The sequence below is a fragment of the Dermacentor albipictus genome, chromosome 4, assembly GCF_038994185.2.
Source record: "Dermacentor albipictus isolate Rhodes 1998 colony chromosome 4, USDA_Dalb.pri_finalv2, whole genome shotgun sequence".
NCBI lineage: Eukaryota > Metazoa > Arthropoda > Arachnida > Ixodida > Ixodidae > Dermacentor > Dermacentor albipictus.
Genome location: NC_091824.1, coordinates 108,957,635 through 108,979,409, shown reverse-complemented (window position 1 = coordinate 108,979,409; position 21,775 = coordinate 108,957,635). Strand labels below are relative to the sequence as shown.

General features: G+C 45.8%; 1 protein-coding gene across 1 annotated transcript in view; it reads right to left on the bottom strand.

Annotated features, from left to right (window-relative positions):
- Positions 1-9,203: 9,203 nt before the first annotated feature.
- Positions 9,204-21,775, bottom strand: part of LOC139059248 (gamma-butyrobetaine dioxygenase-like) — a 62,258-nt gene continuing 49,686 nt past the window's right edge. Inside the window, exons 6-11 of the mRNA XM_070537410.1 lie at positions 20,760-20,980; positions 19,371-19,535; positions 15,158-15,348; positions 14,344-14,480; positions 11,812-11,943; positions 9,204-9,449 (exon numbers count right to left, since the gene is read on the bottom strand). Of these exons, the coding sequence (XP_070393511.1) occupies positions 9,371-9,449; positions 11,812-11,943; positions 14,344-14,480; positions 15,158-15,348; positions 19,371-19,535; positions 20,760-20,980 (925 nt within the window). The 3' untranslated portion in view covers positions 9,204-9,370. The remainder of the gene's footprint in view (positions 9,450-11,811; positions 11,944-14,343; positions 14,481-15,157; positions 15,349-19,370; positions 19,536-20,759; positions 20,981-21,775) is intronic.

The following is a 21,775-nucleotide window of genomic DNA, read 5'->3' as shown; positions in this document are numbered from 1 at the left end:
AATAAACCATGTTCCATCGTTTCTCTGTCTTTGCCGCAGGAAGCACATGCTTCTTCCTTTGTGTACCTCGCTTTATAACTACGCGTTCCAGGGCATCCTGATCTCGCTTCACAAAGAGCTTCCCTTTGAGTTATCATCAATTGTTTCTTTCCCGATTTTCTTTTCACCTTTTAAGTAGTTCCTCATAGCGGGTTTCCTTTCCGTTGCCGCCACCCAGGAGACTGTCTCACCCTCTCTAAATATTTCACGTTCGTTGCTGGCATGTTGCTTACAATACCAGTCGCTAAGCTTCCTAGTTATTTTCCTCCATTGTGAGTCAATGTTTTTCCTGTAGAAATACATGAACACTCTTGCAACCCATTTGCTTTCTTTCATATTTCTCAGTCTTTCTTAGAAATTAATTTTACTCCGAGGGTCACTAACTTCAAAACTTGTCCAGCCCATATCACCCTATACAGCTTCATATGGAGTCTTCCCGTGAGCGCCCAATGCCAGGCATCCCCCTGACCTTCAGTTTATTGCCATCGATTCCTGATTGCACTTCGAGCAAACAAACGCATTTCTAAATGTAATTCCAGAAACCATTACACCTTTCCACGTACACCGGAGCACCTCGTACCTATTGTATCCCCATAGCGCTTTGTGTTTCATTATGGCCGCGTTTCTCTTGCCCTTTGTTGTTGTTTTTTTTCTTTTTTGGACATGCAACCGCACTGCGACTGCAATGCTGCGACTGCGCTGACATCACTCATAGGAGCGAAGAAGTGTGCAGGCCTTTTCTCTCTGCATGTATATCGGCGCAGTTCTAAAGTGCCAGCAATCTTTAATTTCTGTTGTAATGATGCTACTGACAACAGTAAACATATTCACTTCAATTTATAGAAAGGTTAAATTTGTATAGTAAGGTTTAGTGTAAATGTTCCAGTGGCTACACGCAGCACACACTAGCTGGAAGCAACAATCTTTCTACTAAAACAATTTCAATATTCAGGAAAAAGAAAGTAAGGGTGCCATAGTAACACCTGAAAACTTGCAAAAGTAATGTGTGAGCAAACAAGTTCCAAGTAAATAAATTATTTGAGTAATAGAAAGTAAACAAATTACGAAATAAGCATGTTCATTTGCGTACCTGTTCGCGCAAATACACTGTTACGTTTTACCAGCCAAAGGCCGGCAGCTACGCGATGAAATCCAGGCCGATTCGCAGAGCAAAAAGACGACGCTTTATTTCCAGCTCGGAAATATATATAGAAGAGAAAAGAGAGAAAGAAGGAAAGAGGGACCATTGAAGCATGCGCGGAGAGGCGCACGTGGCTCTGAATAGGTTATCTGGAGCATTCCTTTCCCCTAGCAGCCGTAGCGCTCCACTGGCTTTCTGGTTCTTGTGGACCGACGTAGGTCAGGAACAGGCCCTTGGGGAAGGTCTTGAGCCTCGTATTTCGGTGCCCCTAAGGTCGTCGGAGGCGACTCCTCGGGACTTGATATTTCTATGCTTCCGTCTGTGTCTGATGAACGTTTCCGGATCTGGTCGACATTGCGTCGAACGACACCGTCCTCGGTAGCCACAGTTACTAAACGGGCACCACTCGTCGATTTTACTTTGGCTGGTGTCCACTTTTCTCCTATGCCGTAGTTGCGCACATAGACGGCATCTCCAGGAACGAAGTATCAACTGGCGGAATCAGCCGCTGGATTCTTGGGCTTTTCGTGGCTCCTGGGAGGAAGACCCATATCTAGTCTTGTACGCAAACGGTACCCAAGAAGAAGTTCAGACGGTGAAAACCCTGAAGCCTGTTGCGAATTTCTGTAGTTACACAGAATTCTAGCCAAAGCAGCTTCCAACTCCACACCAGGCATTCTCTTCAAGCCCTCCTAGATAGTTCTCACGGCCCGTTCGGCGACACCATTGCTTTGAGGGTGATAAGGCAGGGTGCGAATATGCTCGATTCCATTTTTCTGCACAAATACAGCAAACTCTGAACCGGTAAATGGTGTACCGTTATCAGTAACTATGGTGCGGGGCAACCCAAACCTGCTAAACAAGGTTCGCATGCAATCGGCAGTTGCATTAGCGGTTGCTCGAGATACTAGAATGGCTTCTATCCAATGGCTGTGTGCATCGACGATTACCAACAACATCTTGTTTGCAATGGGCCCTGCTTAGTCGGCATGCAGCCGTGACTCCCTCTCTCGCGAAATCGGCCAGCTAACGGGGTTCTGTGCAGGTGGCATGGGCAGAGCCTGCACATAGCTTCGACAGACTGAGACCATTCTACAAATGTCTCGATCTAGACCTGGCCACCAAAATCTAGCCCTCACCCTTGTCTTCATGGCAGACGCCTCCTAATGAGACTCGTGCAGCATCTTCAACAGTTTCTCACGCGCCTCACTTGGTATCACCACACGATGGCCGCAGCCCCTTCTCTACAGACAACTCGTGTCGCCTTTTCCAGAATTTATTTGATGGAAAAGGGCAGCACCGACACCGTAAGGCGACGCGTCGCATTTCAACATCAACTCCAGCTGCGCATTAAAGTACGTTAGCACTGGGGCTGAACACAAAGCATCCTTGGCCTTCTGAAATACCGCGTCTTTTTCGTGCCAAACCCATTTGCACCATCTTTCAAGAAGGCTGTTCAAGGGTTCAAGTATAGTGGAAAGATTTGGCAAAAACGTATTGTAAAATGTAACCATTCCCACAAAGGATCGTAACTCCGCAACATTTCGCGGTGAAGGGGCAAGCCTGATTGCATCCACGTGCTTCTCGAGTGGGTGTAGCCCTTCAGCATCGATATGATGGCCAAGATATGTCACTGACTGTTCACCAAACTTGCACCTGTCGGAACGAAGATTGACACCGTTCTCGCGGAAACGCTGTAGCACAGCTTGCAGGTTTACGTTTTCAGCATCGCTGCTCTCGGCTATCAGGACGTCGTCTAGATAAGCCTGGGTCCCTTTCAGTCCTTGCAGCACAGATTCAATTTTCCATTGGAATATCGCTGGAGCTGATGCGATGCCAAACGGTAACCTGTTGTAGGAAAAGAGCCCCTTTTGTGTGTTTATCACTGCTAATTTCCGCGAGTCTTCATCTAGCTCGACCTAATTGTAAGCATCGCGAAGGTCTAAAATACTGAATTTTTTTCCTCCACACAGGTTTGCAAAAATATCGTCTATGACAGGCAAGGGGTACCGCTCCACATCGCACACAGGGTTTAGTGTAACCTTGTAGTCCCCGCAAATGCGCACTGTTCCGTCCTCCTTCAAGACTGGCACGATGGGCGTTGCCCATTCGGAATGAGGGACTGGAGATACTATACCACCTGAGACTAATCTGTCAAGCTCCTTAGACACTTTATCACGAAGTGCAAAAGGAATATTTCTTGCCTTGAAGAACTTGGGGTTTGCTCCGGCCTTGATGTGCAGTCGGGCATGAGACCAGCATCTTAAGTGAAAAGGTCGGAGCGTTGCTGGAGCAGCGTCGGCACTTCCTCCAAGGCTTGTTTTGGCACAGGAGCCGTCGAATGCACGCTCAGCACCTGAATGCGTTCATCTGTTATTTTTTTCAGCAGGTCACGACCGCATAGACTGGGGCCATTGAAGTCTAAAACTGTCAGACTGCACTGCACTGTTGTACCTTCATAAGAAACTGGCATTGTCAGTGCACCCAGAAGCGGCAACTTTCCGAGATAGCATGAAAGCTGTACTTCCGCCTTTTGTAGTTGCGGCTATCGGTGAGATGGGTGGATGGAAAACTTTATTTGGTCCTGCAAGTAGTGATAACGACTAAGCGGGCCGCTCCCACGTCGGGACCGGAAGGCCAAGCCTCACGGCCACGTTGTAGGTGCTCTTGGGAATTACACAAACAGTGGAGCCAGTATCGATGTACATCATTATTTCGATGCCATTCCACGCAAACGATTTCCTGATAGGCGGTATGAGAGAGCGCATGGTGGTCAAGGACCAGATTTGTGACGTTCTGCTATCACTCTCTTCGGTTTCCGCCGCCTGAGTAGTTACTGCTAGCATTTTGCTTTTTTCATTTGCCGCACACATCCTCGCTAAATGCCCTGGCCGTGCACACCTGTAACATTTGTGCTTCATTAGTCGACAAGCATTGGTCTTGTGACCACGCTTACCGCAACATTTGTATTGTTGCACGCCTTGCGACTTGGCGCGCGATTCGTATTGACCGGAGAGCTTTAGCAATCTTGCTTGTTCTTGGTCCGTAACAATACCTTGCGAATCGCGTTCAGCGCTCTCTGCGGCAAGGGTAAGAGCCTCGGCATCTTCAAGATTCAGATCTTTCTTCGCTAGCAGCTGCTTCTGCACATTCTTGGATCTGGAGCCGCATACAATACGGTCCCTTGTCATTTTGTCCAGCATAGTTCCAAAATTGCAGTTGTGCAATTGCATCTGCCGTATTGCCACTATGAATGCATGTACAAATGGAAGAACTTGAAACTTTCAGAAATTTCATTCGGTACTGGGTCGTAGTAGCTGTTTAACGTCGGCACAAGTTCTTTGTAGATCAGGGCATTAGGCTTTCGCGGGGCTACCTTTGCGTTCAAAATTTCTATTGTCCTTGTTCCAAGCGCAGCTACCAGCAGCGCTCTTTGCTTAGCATAGTCCTTCACATCATTCGCTTCGAAATAGCCTTCAACCTTGACTAGGTACGCCTGCCACTTATCTTTTTCGTCTTCAAATTCCGGTAGCCTGTGTGCCATGGTCGGTGGTGGGCTCCTTCTGCTTGGCTTCCTTGCTGCAGCAGAATCCTCGTCGCCACTGTTACGTTCTACCGGCCAAAGGCCGGCAGCTACGCGATGAAATCCAGGCTGATTCGCAGAGCAAAAGGACGCGTTATTTCCAGCTCGGAAACATATATATATAGGAGAAAAGAGAGAAAGAAGGAAAGAGGGACCATCAACGCATGCGCGGTGAGGCGCACGTGGCTCCGAATAGGTTATCTGAAGCATACACGCTGACACTTGAACAGATATCAGAGCTAGCCAGAGTAGCGGAGTTAATCCCTCCATTCCATTCCTACTCATTCCGGAGACTGCAGATCCCAGTAATTCCGCTCCTTTTAACTCCTCGGGACAGGGAGAGTTGGACTAGCCACTACAGTGGGACCATTCCCCCTCCTAGAGCGGATGAACTGGTTGATTCAATTCCTCCAATTCCAATAAATGAAACCTTCACGCGATAAATGTTTACTACTTCAGCTTGCATCCCTAACGACAAAAATATAATTTATAAATATGATTCTTTTTGCGTCTTTAGCAGTTTAACAAATAAAGTTACGTACTATCTCTCATCTCTTTACGGCGTTGTAGCCTGTAATCACTACAATTATTAATACGTCGAGTCAACTAAAGCGCAAAATCATCTTCAACTGCGTCCCACATTGGGTAAGCGCACTTATTTGAGGAGAATGCAGGAAAGCAAGATTAAGATGGTACTCTTCATTGTGGCAGAGAGCTGCTGTCGCAGTGAATGATTTCAGAACCGAAGAAATCGCTGAAGTTTGCTGCCCTTTTGTTCTTTTTTCAATTGTTTTTACGTGTACTCGCATTTCACGGGCGCCACTTTGCAGCACACGTCTCCTATTGCCTGTTATCGGGCCTTTTTGACAATTGACAGCGTACGAAAAATGATGTCGCGCTTTCCAAATCACTGTGGTCGTGCAGGGTGCAACCATTTGCGATGTGGCCGCTTTTGGCATGCATCGCTTTGTCGTAGGGCAAGCATGTTCTTGCTAAAATGAAATGTAGAAGTGTGGTGTACATCATTATTTCTGTCCATACATTTCCAACATAACCCATTAATTAAACTTTAAGTAGTTAACTTTAAGTTACGTTTAACGTTAAGGAGCATTCCAACATTGTAATGAAGAACACTTTATGGATCACCAGAAGTGTAGAATTTGTAGAATACCATCTCTTCTATACTTACCGCGGCAGAGGTAGTGAACAAGAAAGATACTGAAACAGTTGTTTCAAAAAAGTATGATAAATGTAATAAATTGACCAAGTCTAGTGCAGCCTAAGTGGCAAATTCACCGGTTATGCTGTCTCGCTTAAAATCAACATTTAGCGCGTCGCGACTATGTGCCCATTCCATTACAACGCCATTCTGGAATCATAGTATCGCATTCCATTCGAATGGCTCTTTCCAGGCAGATGCCATCATTTCATTCCCGTTCCGTGCCAGGTGTTTCAATATTCCGGAATCATTCCAACTCCGGAGTTTCTCCTCCACAACTATGGCGCTTACCGAGCAGTTTGTCACTGACATAAACAGCCTCATTGTTCTCAACGCGTCACATGACTCCCCACTCGTGCGAAATGGAAACGTCCAATAGAGTTTATAAAAGCGACCGTCTTACGTGGCGGAGGAACGAACGAACGGGTTTCTTCGTTGGGTAGACAGAAATGATCACGCATTTAAGAAGGGGACAACAGCTTTAAGGACATTGTGGAGATGTTAGCATAGCTGTTCGCCTCACATGCTACTTCAAGTTCTGGGCAATGATTATGATTTATACAGTGATAAAAACTTAACAGCACATGCAATCACGCACACCCGCATATACGCTACAGACACATTTACAAAGATTCGTTAAGGCTCGCATTTAATAAGGAACCATATTGCACGGTATTACAAAAATGTGGGCGACTTAGAATTGTGAGAGACATAGAGAACCTCCATACAGAAATGCGCTCAAGCAGAGTGTACGAGAGGTACGCGTGCGTACGAAGCCTCCTTAGAAAGCCTTCTGGGACTGCGTCGCCATCGTTCGGGAACAGAGTAAACTAGGCAGCTCTTTATATTGCCTCCGCGATCGGACAGCTCGCGCTGTCTTTAATACGATAAGCCTTTCAGACAGCGCTTCTTGAATAATCTCGGAGGCCATAATTTTTCTCGCGGCCTCCAAGACTCCGTCAATGTGCCGGTACCATCTTGGAGGCCACAACTTTTCTTTTTTTCAATTTCGTTTTCCTTCCACTGTACGGGCGCACTTTTCGAAAGGCGGAATCACTACGCAGACATCGCGCCGTTCACAGCACCTTCCCCCGTAAGCGCTCTCACGTCTAGCTGTGAGGGGTTTAAAAGAAAGCCCCCAAGTAGTATAGCAGGAAAAATAGCCTTTATATATAAATGCTATTTTTTCTGCCATACTACAAAAAACTGCCCACAAGAAACTAAGCAGCAGCTTGAAGAAAGAAAGAGCAAGTGGTTTCGCCGAAAGCAAGAAAGAGTAACAGAAACATCTAGAAACAACTTGCAGCTGGAAAATTAACAGATTAATTTGCAAATTGATTATTAAAACCAATGTTCTTCTTAAATGCACCACTATGCTATGAAGCATTTAGTACAGGCATCCACTGATGAACTGCTCCAACTACTTCTACAGCGTTGGTAGTTGACGGTTTCAGGGTTTTGGCAAGTGTAAACCATTCCAGTGTAGGGTGTATAAAGTCCAGAAAAAAGAAGGAGGAAGAAAGGGGTGGGCATGACGTGAGGGTCATGACGCGAGAACCCTAACCAGAGCAGGGACACTAATCACAACCGACGACTCTTGTTCTGCCTTGTCTATTCGTTATGAATTTCTAGACTGCAATGTACGACTGTCCGGCAGAACTTAGGCGTAGAGGTTAAGGGCTGGTTGGGTTTGTTTGTCACTTAGTTATATGGGACCCGGCAACGTAACTAAGTGGCTACGTCAGTGCGCTGCTGAGCTTGAGGTCCCGAGTTCCATGTCACTCGGGGCGACGGAATTTCTACGGGAGTCAAATGAAGAACGCTCGAGTACTTCGATTTAGGTGTATGTTAAAAAAGAACACAGGACGTGAAATTGACCAGGAGGCTCTCATTACGGCGCGCCTGATAACCACATCGTCATTTTGGCAAGTAAGACCTCAGAATTTAATTTCTTTTTCTTTGTTACGTGTCTCTACTGTTTGGACCACACTGTCCCTGAATACCGACAATGTATGGTGGAGGCAAAATTACAAAAAGGAGACACAGAACACGTCTCTTCTTTGTAGTTGTGCCATCGCGCTACGTTGTGTAGGTAAGCAAATAGGCCAGAAACAAGTCCTTATACAGAATATGTCCCTGAAATAATGTCCGCCAGTGTATACGCTGGTTTTCAGAAGACTGCCGGCTTTCATAAGAAGCAAGCTTTCTGAAGACGCGATAGTTTAATAACGGGTCCAACAAGCCGGTACCCTCAAACTGCTTTCGGGAAAACCGCCACCGAGCAACTCCTGAAATGAGCAACCGACATTGCAACCTCCCGGCCAGACCACCCACTGATCCGGATAAGAACCCCGCTCTGCGAAAGGCCGCTCTTCGTGCGTCATGCTGGTGAATGAATGGTTGCTGCACCTATGGTCACCGTGTGCCTGTATTTTGGTGCCTAATTATATGTATAGACGGTACGGTGAATTCCTGCTTTATCGCTACGATCGTCTGTTCATGTATGATATAAAATTTCTAGCACCTTTTTCATGCCTCCGCGCCCGACTTAGTGTGTAGTGCATTCTGAGTGAGAATGGCAGTTTTGTATGGTTCTAATGAACTGATCAACTTTCTTTGTTTTTATGCAATCATCATTGCGGAAATCCAGTCCTTCAATAGATGAGTGGCTGGTTGGGCTCTGATCGCGAAGGCTAAGAGAAGACATGAAGTATACATACAACGAATCGGCTTATATATAGCTGTTTGTACTATATACCACTAAAGATTTGCCGGTGACCGGCCCTGTTCTCTACGGAATTGCACATTGAAAGAACAGGTGGTAGGTAGACATCATCACTGCAACAAATACACGCCTTACAGGGCATAATTGCCAAAGCAATAAACTTTTCTCGCCGAGCAAAGTGGGACAATCCAACGTACGGTGCAACGAAAAGTGAGCCGATCCCGCAGTTAGTGGAATCCGCGGTCGCACGGATCACGTGGTTTATCACTTGTTAGGGATGTGTCGAACGTTTGTCATTGCATCGTCGTTTGTCCTTGCTAGCGCCATCTTTGACAATAATTACCGATGGTTCTTGCCGGAATTCTTCATTTCTATTAACGTGACTGACTTCGTAACTGCGTTTCCTTCAGGCTACGCAGAGCACCAAACTATAATCCCCTGTGCCATATCTCGGTGGCAACCTACGGCATGCACTGAATCAGTGACACACAGCAAGCGCAATACACCATAAGTTTATTAACGAATGGCACATAGCGCGTATGCGCGCTCATATATACGTGGAGTGCTATGTACAAAAGGAAAGAAGTCTTTTCGTGCGTTTCATGGACAGGCAGCCTTGATGTGCAGATCACAACATCATGGTACCGTGATCTTATTGAAAGCTCAAGGGTCATCGTCCCTCCGCATTTTCTCGTACAGGGAGGCGATTTCATCCATGTCCATGTAGCAACCTCTCAGGATCCTGAAACGTATATCGACAAACTGTTAGTGATAAGAATTAAAACAGTGTATCATAGACTCTGTAGTGTAGTGGGTGCCAAGGAAAGGGGATCGCAGTATAGGACAGCAGAAAATTAGGTGGGGCGATCAAGTGAGGTAATTTGCAGGCACAAGTTGGAATCAGTTAGCACAAGACAGCGGTAATTAGAGAACGCAGGGTGAGGCCTTCGTCCTACATTAGACATAAATATAGGCTGATGATGATAACAAGTCGCAACAACCACATATTTGCTTTTATAAAGGGATCAGTGAGTCAAATAATACTAAGCTACTAAGCACAAACATATTGTCTATCTGGTTCAGCGAATTCTGATGATGGCTAATGAGCAGCCATGTGTAATCATGTGCAGCGAACTGGGGACAACGTCGTAGTTGACACAGTGTATCTGTGTTTTTCAGACTCCAACGTTACGACAAGACTTTGCTGTCAAATGGCAAATGTTATCCAAGCAAGATCATTCCCGCTTCGTTTGACCTTAATTGAAATAGTTGACAGTTACCAAGTGCGAACAAGTGAGAGTGCTACAGGACTATGAACTCCTATCATACTTCAACACTGCGTTGCCTCTGCCGAACGTGTAGTAGCGCTAAAGCACGACGCCGTAAAAGGTGTTTTCCACAAAGAGGCTTTACTAGCCTGGCCCTGGGATTAATCAGCACAACATCCGTGCTTGAAGGGTTCCCCACATAAACTTTATAGTTGCATGCACTTTCCTAAGCTTTTATGTGTATATGGTAGCAGCCCAATTTAACACGAGTTGCCAAAAATATCATACGACCACTTACGGCATTATTATGATCGTTTTGACGATATAATGACGCCACGATGGGGCCACACGATTACCGAGAACCCCGCGACGCAAAACAAATAATGGCCCCACGCTTATGATTGAGGCGCCAGACACTACAGCATGTTTGCAATTTGTGCTATTAAAAATGCCGCAGAGGCAAGCACGACAACAGTCGTTTAACAACGCTGTTTAAGCAGATGGAACGCTAACTAGCTCGGTATCATACCTTATGACAAGAGGTTTTGTTGATTTCTGCATGTCAGTTATTAACGATAAACAAAGGTCCCGGTGAGCGAAACCGTAGTGTAACGCTGACGAGGCCTACGCTTCTGTTACGTAAGGGGTGTTTCATTATCGGAGAGTAAATCTGCTTGCCATCAGCGCATTCAGAATTACAATATGCCCGAAAGCAAGCACTCATGTCGCTACTGCATATTGAACCTTCATTTTCATTCGATAGCATGCAGTGAGGAAAACATGAACTCGATAAGCGTCATTAATTGCTTGATGCTCATACTGCTATACGTATATGTACTTCAATATACACTTCGTGTACCTGCTATTACAGTGTTTCGTCATATGCTATGTTGCATGCACTCTTGCACTGTACCGGACGGAACGAGAGCCGAGGCCCCGCCTGGCTTGCAAGCCTTCTGTCGAGGCTCCTTCATTTTGGAAAATGAGGTGTCAATTGTTGTATCCAGAGGTAATGATAACAATTGCTTAAGTTCTGTCCAGACAAATGAGTAAGGCTGCAGATAGTGTCCCGAAGGATTAGATTTCTTGCAGCTACTGCTGGCAGGAGGGCACATGTAACCGGCAAACCGAGGTCGCAGGAGGGCAACTGAGATTATAACAAAGCCAGCGGCGCAGTATCTCCGTGGCACCCAACGGGGGGACAAAACCAGGAACCAGGACGATCCCTGTGTTCGGACCGCCGTAGGCCGGAGCGCGCCAGAGGGTTGCACGAATGCAAAAGCTGCCGTAGGCGAAATCGAACAGCCGATCTTATTCACTTCTCGCGCACGGAGGCCTGTGAGACACGCGGCCCAGTTCACGTTCCTGTTTTGGTGTTCCCGTGGCCCTTTTGGAGTCCTGGAGGCAATGCCAGGTATACAAGCGACGTGTATACTTAATAATGACACGCTGTTACAGCCAGAGTTCCATGCGTATATATGGACGGAACAGTGTCAGCTCTTTTCGTTCCGTCTGAATGGAACGCTAAACACAGTGAGTGAAAAAAAACTGAAACTGAACTTCATTTCACATATCCCAGCGGTTAGTATGGCGTCGCAGATCCGAGTTTCCAGGCATTCTTTTTTTTTTAATCTACGACGTGTAGTAGCATTCTTGAAGATCTTACTTCCTATATTCTTCAATGTAATATAATAACTGATTTTGACACGCTGCAGAAGGCTACCAGTACGGAAACATAGAAATATTACCGCGCCTCCAAGATATCGTAATGCGACTGATTCAAGTGAGTGCCTTAAGTGAGTGCGTTTATCGTAAATAACGATGGACGCAACGTACACGTCGTTGTGGTCCGGGCCCAGCTCCTTCATGCCGTGTAGTATACGACGGTTGTTAAAGGCCACCAGGTCTCCCGGCGCCAAGTGGAAAGCGTACTGGGACGATTCTTCCTCCATGCGCTTGGTGAATGTGCTGCGAGCAAGCCAAGCACTCGAGAGTAAGTGTGTGAAATATAGACATTATTTATAGTCAGGTGCGTTGATATGCAGCAGCAAAGGACACGAACACGCGTATTTACTAGCGAAAACAAAACAATAACAAATGAACAACATGAATCGCGAAAAGGCATACAGTTACTTGCGCTAGTAAGTAAATATTCTGAACATTAAACGAACGTTTACAGGAAGCGGATGTTCTGTGTGTTAGGAACGGAGACGCATGCTTGCAACCTACGCTGTACAACCGATGTATGACGCCAGGTAAAATGAAAAATCGAATCCAAACTTTAAGGTCTTTGGGTTAACGTGTAACTTTAGCACATGCATATATAGAACCAATTATACAACCATATATAACCAATTAAAGCCCTGGTATTGTGCCTGATCGTCACCTCCCATGAAAAATATTCACTGCGTCGGGAATGGAAGTGCACGCAACGCGGAAAAAACGAAAAACATATATGATGCCCGACTAATGCCATAGGTGTGTGATGTTACCAGGTGAAAAGAAGTAACTATGAGTAGAGTAGAGGAGGCCGTGATTATGCGAATACAGAGATTAACTGAGAAAAAGAAAAGACCACGAGGAAAGGTAGGGCAGAAAAATTAACAGAGCTCTGACATGCATGGCATACTTTCAGTTGGAACTGACACACATCTGTGCAGGAAACTGCATTACAAAGATGCAATAAGTGTTCTGCACTATTTTAGTTCGCAGAAATTTCTGGGCATTTTATACCCACATTGTAATATTATCGGCTGCTGAAAATCTTTACACACACACACACACACACACACACACACACACACACACACACACACACACACACACACACACACACACACACACATATATATATATATATATATATATATATATATATATATATATATATATACCCTTGCGAGTACTTTGTTTAACTTCCCACTTTCAATAATTTGTCTCTGCGATATCATCGACGTTATCATTCTTTCACTCTCACGCGAAAAGAGCTCGTACGGTTGGCAGCCTAAAATTCACCTTGCGCCACAAATGTTGAAAGCAGTTTTATAGCATGCGATGCGCGTACAAAGTCTCAAATATTTAACGACCACATCCAAGTTATTAAAGACGGTCGAGCATCCCCTTTATGTACGGATTGACTGCAGGCTGCACTGTTGATTTCGATGAACACCGACTTTATTAGTGACGGTCGCTTGCTTTGTTGCGCGGGCCGTAAGTTGGGTCAAACAAAGAGTTTTCATTTTAAAGCACTGTCGTCCTTCGCGTGGTTATAAACATAGATATATGCAGCAACTGCACAATACAACACCCTGGCTACGGTTGCTCTTTCCTGTGATCAAGCGCGTAGAAACTTTGCAAGCTACTCGAAACCCTACACCTGTGCAGCCTCGCAGCTGCAAAGGAGCATAGTAATGGCTTCACTGAAGCGCATATGGCCATCCTTTTTGTCTGTAATACAAAGCCGCATATTTCTTACAATGAATCTGCACGCGCGCGTTCAAGAGGTTGTTAGTTGCTCCTTTAAAATTTTTGCTCTTATAGTTAGGTCATAACTCGACCTATACACTATTCTGAAAACTAAAGAAGGAATGACAGAAACGAACTACCAGTCGAGGTAGTAAGAGGTTGCCTCTCACCATCATTTAAGTCCTATGGTAATTGCTTTTAAATATTCATGCAGATCGCTCAAAGAAATTGAGATGGTTGTTACTCTTTTCTACATCTGCTGCAAAAGTCGTGCCGTTATCGCATACAAATTCGTAGCTATGGCTTTTATGCCATGCCGGAAGGAAGAATTCGTGCAACGCTTTTGGCAAAGGCGCAAGAATAAATTCATCAACATATACACTAAAGAGAATGGAATGCTCTTATTGTAAATGAATTTTCTCATATAAAAGAAATCGACAGGGAAGAGTTATTTAGCACTTTCCAAGAGCGAATATAGAAACCCTTAGAGCCACGCAGAGGGTCACAGAGGATGAAGGCTTGAATTTCTCCGACAGTTGTCGAACAAGAAATCTCTCTGGAGCCAGCGTTTCGAGAAACTCAATTGACTTCGTCAGGGCGTGTTCGTTTGACAAAAACAACTCTCTTGTACAAACGTTGGCTCCAGAAATAGCTCTTGTGCGACGGCTGTTGAAAACTACGCTATTTGATTTTGACTATCGAACTCTTTAATATGATTCTAGTTTGGTAGCCGATTACGGCTGGGCATAACCAGTGACAGAGATTCCCACGAACACTGAAGTAATAAACCGAAAACGTACCCTGCTCTAGCGCAAAGCAAATAAGGTGTCATAGCAGTGAACTTAGCGGTACACAGTAGGACCAGCAATACAAAAAGAAGTCGCAACATCTTCAAGTGCTCACCTGTATGCCTCGTAGAACTTCGTAGCTTCGCTAGACGACAGCAGCGGCGGCCGCATAGAGAAGGTGCTGTAGTGAATCTTCTTTATCTTTCCATAATTATTTGTCCTGATAATGGGAAACGTATCTCGCAGCCACACCTATGAAGCAAGCAGAAAAAGAAAGTCGGTCATCTTATAAAGACAGTACAATGGAGAGAAAAAAAAGAACGAGTCGACTTCGTATTCGCAAGGGCTTCATTATTTTTCACAAGAATCACAAAGCGTCATGAACCGCTGAGAGGGTGTGACTCAACACATTCTTCGTTACTGCTTCTGCTTCGACAACCAATGTTTCTCTGTACTACCTTAACTTGACTGGAAAACGAACCATTCAAAAAGAAACTATCTTGGGAACCTGGCTTCCAGCGTGATCTCTGCAGAAAGGCACTACAATCTGGTTATTCACAACATGGGGACTGTAACATCTCCTAGGAAAATACCTTGCGAACACTCACGAGACTTTGCGCACGCTAAAGAAAGCCCCGTGCATAGAAATACAATGATAGAAGTGTTTTTGTTTTGTTTCTTTTAGTACTCCTACTATGGACCTACACGAACTTGACCAGAGTTTTTTATCAGTGACTCCGTCACTTCGCACTTTCCTAGACTTTGATTTGCTCATAGTGATGATAGCAAACCGGGTGCAATCTTTATCTGTAGTCTTTTTGTTTGCAAACATTCAACAATGGAAAGAGGCCATGCCCAACAAAACACGCTGATGGGCACAGGGCGTTTCTGCTGGATTTCTATACATTTAAATGCATTTCTATACTTACACCTCGCCTCGAGTCGTAGTAGGAAAACGTCACCGGCGTAGACACAAGTAACCTGAAATACTCGGGGTGGTTGTACTTCATCCACTGGGCTATGTAGAAGCCGTCGACGAAGAAGGTTCTTCCTTTGTTGGGAGTCCCACTGAGTGTCTGCTTCGGAACCTTCGATGAAAGACACAACAGCAGCTTGACGCCTGTGTGAGATAGCAATGGAATTTGGTAACATAGTCATGACTAAGTTATTTTCAATTCGCTATACGTGCACATCGCAGCGGACTTGCGTCACCAAAGGGCTTAACATTTGGCGCTGATTACCAAGACGGTACCAAAAAGGTGCCAAAGTCGGTGCATCGTTTAAAAATAAAAAGGAAACTAAAGAATCTTAAACCACGCTAGAGCTGTGAAAGTAGGTTAATTATAGATGTGCGACGAATATCCTACTTTTTATATATATGCACACATTTACGTGTCGAATTGATGTATTCTAAACGCGAATCTGATAATTTATTTCATTGAAAATTTCATTATGGCGAAATAGCAGTACGTGGAATTACCATATTTATTGAATGATACGTGTTCGCCATGAATGACCTACTACGTATCGTTCACAAGAAAATATGTGACAATTATCCTGTGGATATGGCTGTGGAGCAGACACTGCGTGACTCATGGCCTTGATTGTTCGCACTGCGATGTCCGACGTCAAGAGCGAGCGAAATTTTTTCACTGCAGAAACACCGCGTCGCTAACATCTCTTGGTCATGGATATTTCCGGAAGCGATGACTCTGTTAAGCCCAGACCACACGTACGCTCGCGAACGCGCGCAAGCTCGCGTCCGCGCGCCTAGCGCCTTGAGCGCCTCGCGAGTAATGGCGGTTTGCATCCACAAAGACGCGCGACAGCGCGCGCTCACTGGGCTCACTCACAGACGCCTTGGTAGGCACCGCTTCGTACTTTGTTATCGATAGTGTTTCAAAATGCTTCGATATTTATAAACTTAATTGTTATATTTTTATAGCTGCTAGATCAGCGCATAAAGGAAAGAAGAAGCACTTTCTTGCATGATATAAATCTGCTTCACGGAGAGTTGAACGTTCCGGGCCGTAGGTGCGTAGCCAGGCGCGCCGACGCGAGGCAACCCAAGCGCGCGATAACAGGGAGGAGCTGTTCCCCGCGCTCACGCCGCGTTTCGACGCGTACGAGCCATGTCGCACCATCTGCGCATGCGTGGGCGCGTGAACGCGAGCTTGCGCGCGTCCGCAAGCGTACGTGTGGTCCGGGCTTTAGGGCGCATCCACACTGTCCATTCGCAACAGTAGTTCAAGGAGCTTTAGATCGCATTGCGACAGTCGCAAATGGTTGGATCGGTAGACCGTAGCTCCCTGCTCTATTTTTCAGTTCCGCCACTGGAGTCGAAGTTGTTGAACCGATGGCCAGAATTTGCGGAAGGCTACGTTACTGACGCTTCCCGCGAGTGGAGGCATATTTCCGCTGCCGCTTTTCTCTTCGCCAGGGACCATGCTACGAAAACTGACACCGTTGGGGGGCATTTTCTGTCGGTTACTGCCATGGAAGTATGTGACGAGAGTCCGGAATTAGTAAATGCCAGATACTGTGATAGGCAAGCATGTGTGCCGTGAGGTATGTAGTACGTGTAGTAGGTGTTTCATTGTCGCCTTCCGGGCTGTCGCTGAGCGAAATGCGTTTTACGACGGCAGAATGAGCCTCGCACCGGTGACCTTTTCGGCGGAATTTGTCGTAGCTGAAATCCGCTCGCTGTAGACGCCGAACGCCGCAGTGGGAACAAGACGACGGATCGCGAGTGACAGCTTCGAAGTTGGATAAGGCTGGTATATACAAAAAAATATTCTCAGCGATTTCTAGCGCAGTCATTCTTTCAGCGCTAATATTCCTCAACAGTTGTGCAGGCGTAACAGTTAGTCCTTCAGTCCCTTTTGATCGAACCACACTGTTAGGCACGATTAGCTAACTCGAATCTTCTTCATGCATAGAAGCGTCTACAGCGGTTCTTAATTCATTGCGATGTATGATTGCCGATATTTCTCGCCGCGAACTTTATATCGCGAGGTGTGCTTTCTCTCTGAGTCACGAAGCATACCATCAACTGTCCTTCTGGGACATCTATTATGGTGGTGCTTCTTGGACTATAGGTGCTAGTATGTAATTCTAAGTGGGTGCGTGGGTGCTGCCGTACTACATTGGTGCCGTGCGTGCTGTGCTTGCCCTGTATTCACCTGGTGCAAACGCTTCGTCGTTGATAGCAGCATCATCGTCGCAGCCCCCTGACCTCCATCCAACGTGGCTAGCGTGGCCCACGGAGACAGCCGTCGTAGTGCGGCGTTCGTCTGCGTCAATCCGCAACCTTGGCGGCTGTGCCTCAGGAAAGACTACTAGGTTGCTTCGAGTACTCACGTGACTTTGTCGAGCGTATAGCTTATTTACTAAGAAACAACAGGAGCAACACCTTGATGTTGCTAATGTTACGGCACATGCAGCTGTTAATTGAATGATAGCGCTGCCGAATCGGGACGCCCTGATGATGCAGGTTTAACATATACAGACGCTAAGTCTCTATTTGAAATTTTGCGACGCCTTAGAGTCGAAGAATCGCAAAAGTTATCTGCAAGGCAACCATGTAATCTGCCCAAATACAAAGATTTGGTAATTAGACATTGACAACTAACATTTTCGCCGACCTTAGAAAAGGAGTGGCTCTGGTAAAAGCCAATGCGAACCTTTGTGACAGCGCCTAGAGATTCTGAAGACCGGCAACGCCCAGATAATTTTTCAGGTCTATGGTGTTAAAAGCTGCTTTGATGGCGGCAAAAAGCTATTATTTGCCGTCGATGAGCATCCGTGGCATTCTTTGCGAATGATGTGGCCTATGCGAGAAAAAAGAACTGGCCACTTAACGAAATATTCGAAAATTGCGTTGGGCAAAAAAGGAAAAAAAGAGAAAGAAATGGAATCTAACGTGCACATTAGCTCTTATGTCACATTTCTAGTCAAACTGCATTATTATTCTCATTTTTTTTATTATGACAGAACAATTGCGCGAGCTGACTTCAAATTAAAATGCACCAGTTACAACACTAGCAAAGGCTACACGATCGCAGCTAGTAATTAAGGAATCCGAACTACAGCTATTACGACTCACCCACCACGCTAAAACTGCACATCTGTCTCTCAGCCCCACAATAATCGTCTTGATTTTTCTTGAAATCTGAACAGCGTTTCGAACACATGCATATTGCCATTTTTAGGCCGTGAAACACCAGTTCATTCATTCGTCCTTGCTTACGACTTTTGCAGAAACGAACAAAACTGTTTATCATTGTCCTAACTTTAACTTTAGATAACTGCCGATAAAGTCAACACGCATCATGCAGCAAATTTTGCAGATTTTAAGTCTTCCATTCAGACTTCTCTGGTCTAGTGAAACTTAAGGCACCACGGAAGACTGCTTCAGCCGAGCTTTGAAAAATATCATTGTCTTAACGTTAACTTTAGATAACTGCCAACAAACTCAATACGCATCATGCAGCAAATATTGCAGATTTTAAGTCTTCCATTCAGACTTCTCTTGTCCAGTGAAACTTAAGGCACCATGGAAGACTGCTTCAGCCGAGCTTTGAAAATGTTTTGAAAAAAATTCAGTAATTATTCAAGGCTGATTATCGGGTGATCACAGGAACAGCGGTTTAGGAGAGTGTAGACAGTGGCTGTGGAAGAACAAAAAGCAGGAAAAGCGCAACAATTCGACGCAGTGACAGTGCGATCAGACAGCGCGATCACACAAGAGCAAGAAAATAAAGCAGCGCGCGAACCGTCAACCTGGCTGAAAGCGCACGCATGCAAGAAGCAAAATACGCGGAAGACGAGACCGGACGGCGGGCGAATACGATGCGGTTGGGCTCTAAATGCCTGTTCAGGCTTTGGCGCATGTAGGAAGATTCAGTGTCAGTGGTGCCAGTGACATCGTGCGTGCTGCAACGCGTTTGCAATGACTAGACGAGAGCAGTAGCAGCGGGTATAAAGGAACGATTGTGTAATTTAAGAATCTGGCAGTGTCCATTTAACGGCGTGAGATCTAAAGTGAGAGCACCATGCACTCTGCGTGCGAGACCCTGGAATGCGATTGCACAGGAAGCGCGCGTGCAATGAATGCGATCAACGGAGACATGAATAGCTTACCCGGGGCGCTCTCCCTGTCGGGAAGCTCGGTGTGCTGATGAAAGCGTGAACCCCTGTGCGCATCCGGCTGGCAAGTGGCGTCGAACACACGTCCCATGCCAGTTTCCCGTATGTAGCCCATACGGGAGGCAACCTTCTCCAGCTCGTCTTCGTGGGGAGGAACGTCTGCGTCAGAAAAGAAGCAACATGGGGAAACTCTACGTACTCTGCAAACAACTGCTTAGTATAGGGAGGAGGCCGAGGTCGGCCAACCTACTTAGTAAACATTTCAAATACTCATTTCAAGAGGCGGAAAGGTGAAGAGGGGAGTTGGCTGTGCAAACAGAAATTGACGCGAAAAACTTGGTTTCATGGTTTTGTTTAAAAACCTATAAAGCGTAGCGAACCTTAAGGCACACATGTGAACGTACGGTGACACCGACACCCAGCACATTAAATCAAGTCCACACGACGTACGGGCTACGATATAAGGACGCAAACATGATCTAAAGAAAGGTCTTAGTGGAACAGTAACTGTACAGACAGAGTTATTTTCCTTCGGAACTGTATACCAGAGGATCTTTCAAAACGGCAGCACGTAGGTGCAACATTCATTCAGAAATTCGTGAATTTAATGCGAACTAGCATGGCAACTACCTTCGATAGCATACGTACTTGTCTGTAAATGTATACTGGACTATCATTTTGGCGTAACGTCATTACAACGAGTGAAAAAAATGTCGCAGTTTCGCCCGAAAAGCGATGCAGCGATTGCGATATAGAATTATTAGAGAGCCATGCGAAGTAAAGACAGTAGTTTTATGGGCCGAATAAACTTGTAAACATTCGCTTACTAACTAAACAAACATGGCGTCACGCGCGGACAGGTAAACAAAACCATCCCAATCGATGACTGCGAACGCTCGCTGTCAAAAAGCTGCTGCTGTGGGGAAGAGCGGCAGCAGCGGCGAGCGAATTGCCCTTCGTGCTTCCTCTCGCTTCAACGCGAACTAAGGGCCTAGAACAAAGCTCGCACGAAGACATCAGCCCTCTGCGCGCCTAGACTCACCCACTGCGGACCGCTTTCAAGATAGGGCCCGCGCCGCCGCGCCATCCACAGCCGCCGCCGGAGTAGAACGCCCCCTACCCCGGTGCCTTGACCACGATTGAAGACGGCGCGCTTCCTCCCTGTCTTCCTCCCTAGCGCGCGCGAGATCGAGCCATCATCCTTCTAGGCTTAGCCTCGCGCGCTTTCGCTCCATCTACAGCTAATGGCACATGGCACGCAACCGCGATGCTATCGCACTTGGACGTTACCCGGTACAGCGACGACAATGGTGGTAATTCGCCTGGCTGCGTCCATATGCAGCGAGCGTAATAAAAAGAAAGAACTTAAAATGGGTTGCGTACCGTGCAGTACGGAGATGCCGTACTTGACGATGTTCTTCACCATCTGCTTGAGTCCTGAGCGCTCCTCCATGAACGTCTTGTAGTCCAACTCGGGAGGATTTTCCTCGAACTCTTCACGGCTCCATAAGATCGTTGACGACTTTGTATTGGTGTAAAACATGTCGGACACCTCGAGCGGCTCGCCGTCTTTGTTCTCGAAGAGTTTGGCGAACTGGTAAAGCCTACAGCATCGTGAAGAAAAGAAGTAAGTGGAAGGAAGTTTCACAGCAGGTAAGTGTAGCACTGACGTTAGCGAAATCATGGCTTTCTACAAGGCGGTGTTTCTTAAGGTATATTCATGCGCTTTCAATCATTAGCAAGGGCTACGGAACTTTCCTGGAGGTATACTAGAACGTTAGTCTTCTCAACATAAACGTTTGCAACAAAACCAATGTTGAGGCAACATCATTCAAATACAATTTATTAAGTTTACGTGAATAGTTAAAACAATTTTCATACAGAAAGCCTTGTTTATTTTCAAAAATGTTTTTTACAGTAACTCAGAGGACATGATATCTCCAGGAAGGTAGACAAAAATAAAATATACATGGAGTGCGAAGCACAAACAGAGCGTTCTTGCTACTAATTGCCATAATAACGCTACAATTCGAGGTTAGGTTTCACCAGCTCATTAAATTAAGAATAATTACCGGTAAATTTAGTGCAAAGGAAACAGAATAAAAAGGAAAATGGGGTCTTGTGGAAAGTCGGGGCCAGATAATGCCTTATCTGCCCACTATTCGCATTTTGGCACAATAGAACTTTTCCTTCGAGGTGCCCAAAAGCGTGCACTCAGGATATTCTGTCTCAGGAGTGTTTGGTTTCAACATGCCTCCATTGAATTAACTCATATCGCGCGTGGCAAGGACGTGTGGCATCCCTTTGTTGCTCTAAAATCTCGCGACTTTTTTCAGGTGATTCTTTTCGGTCTCTCTCTATTCCATCATTCCTCCCTTCAGCGTGTGGAACGCAGTTTA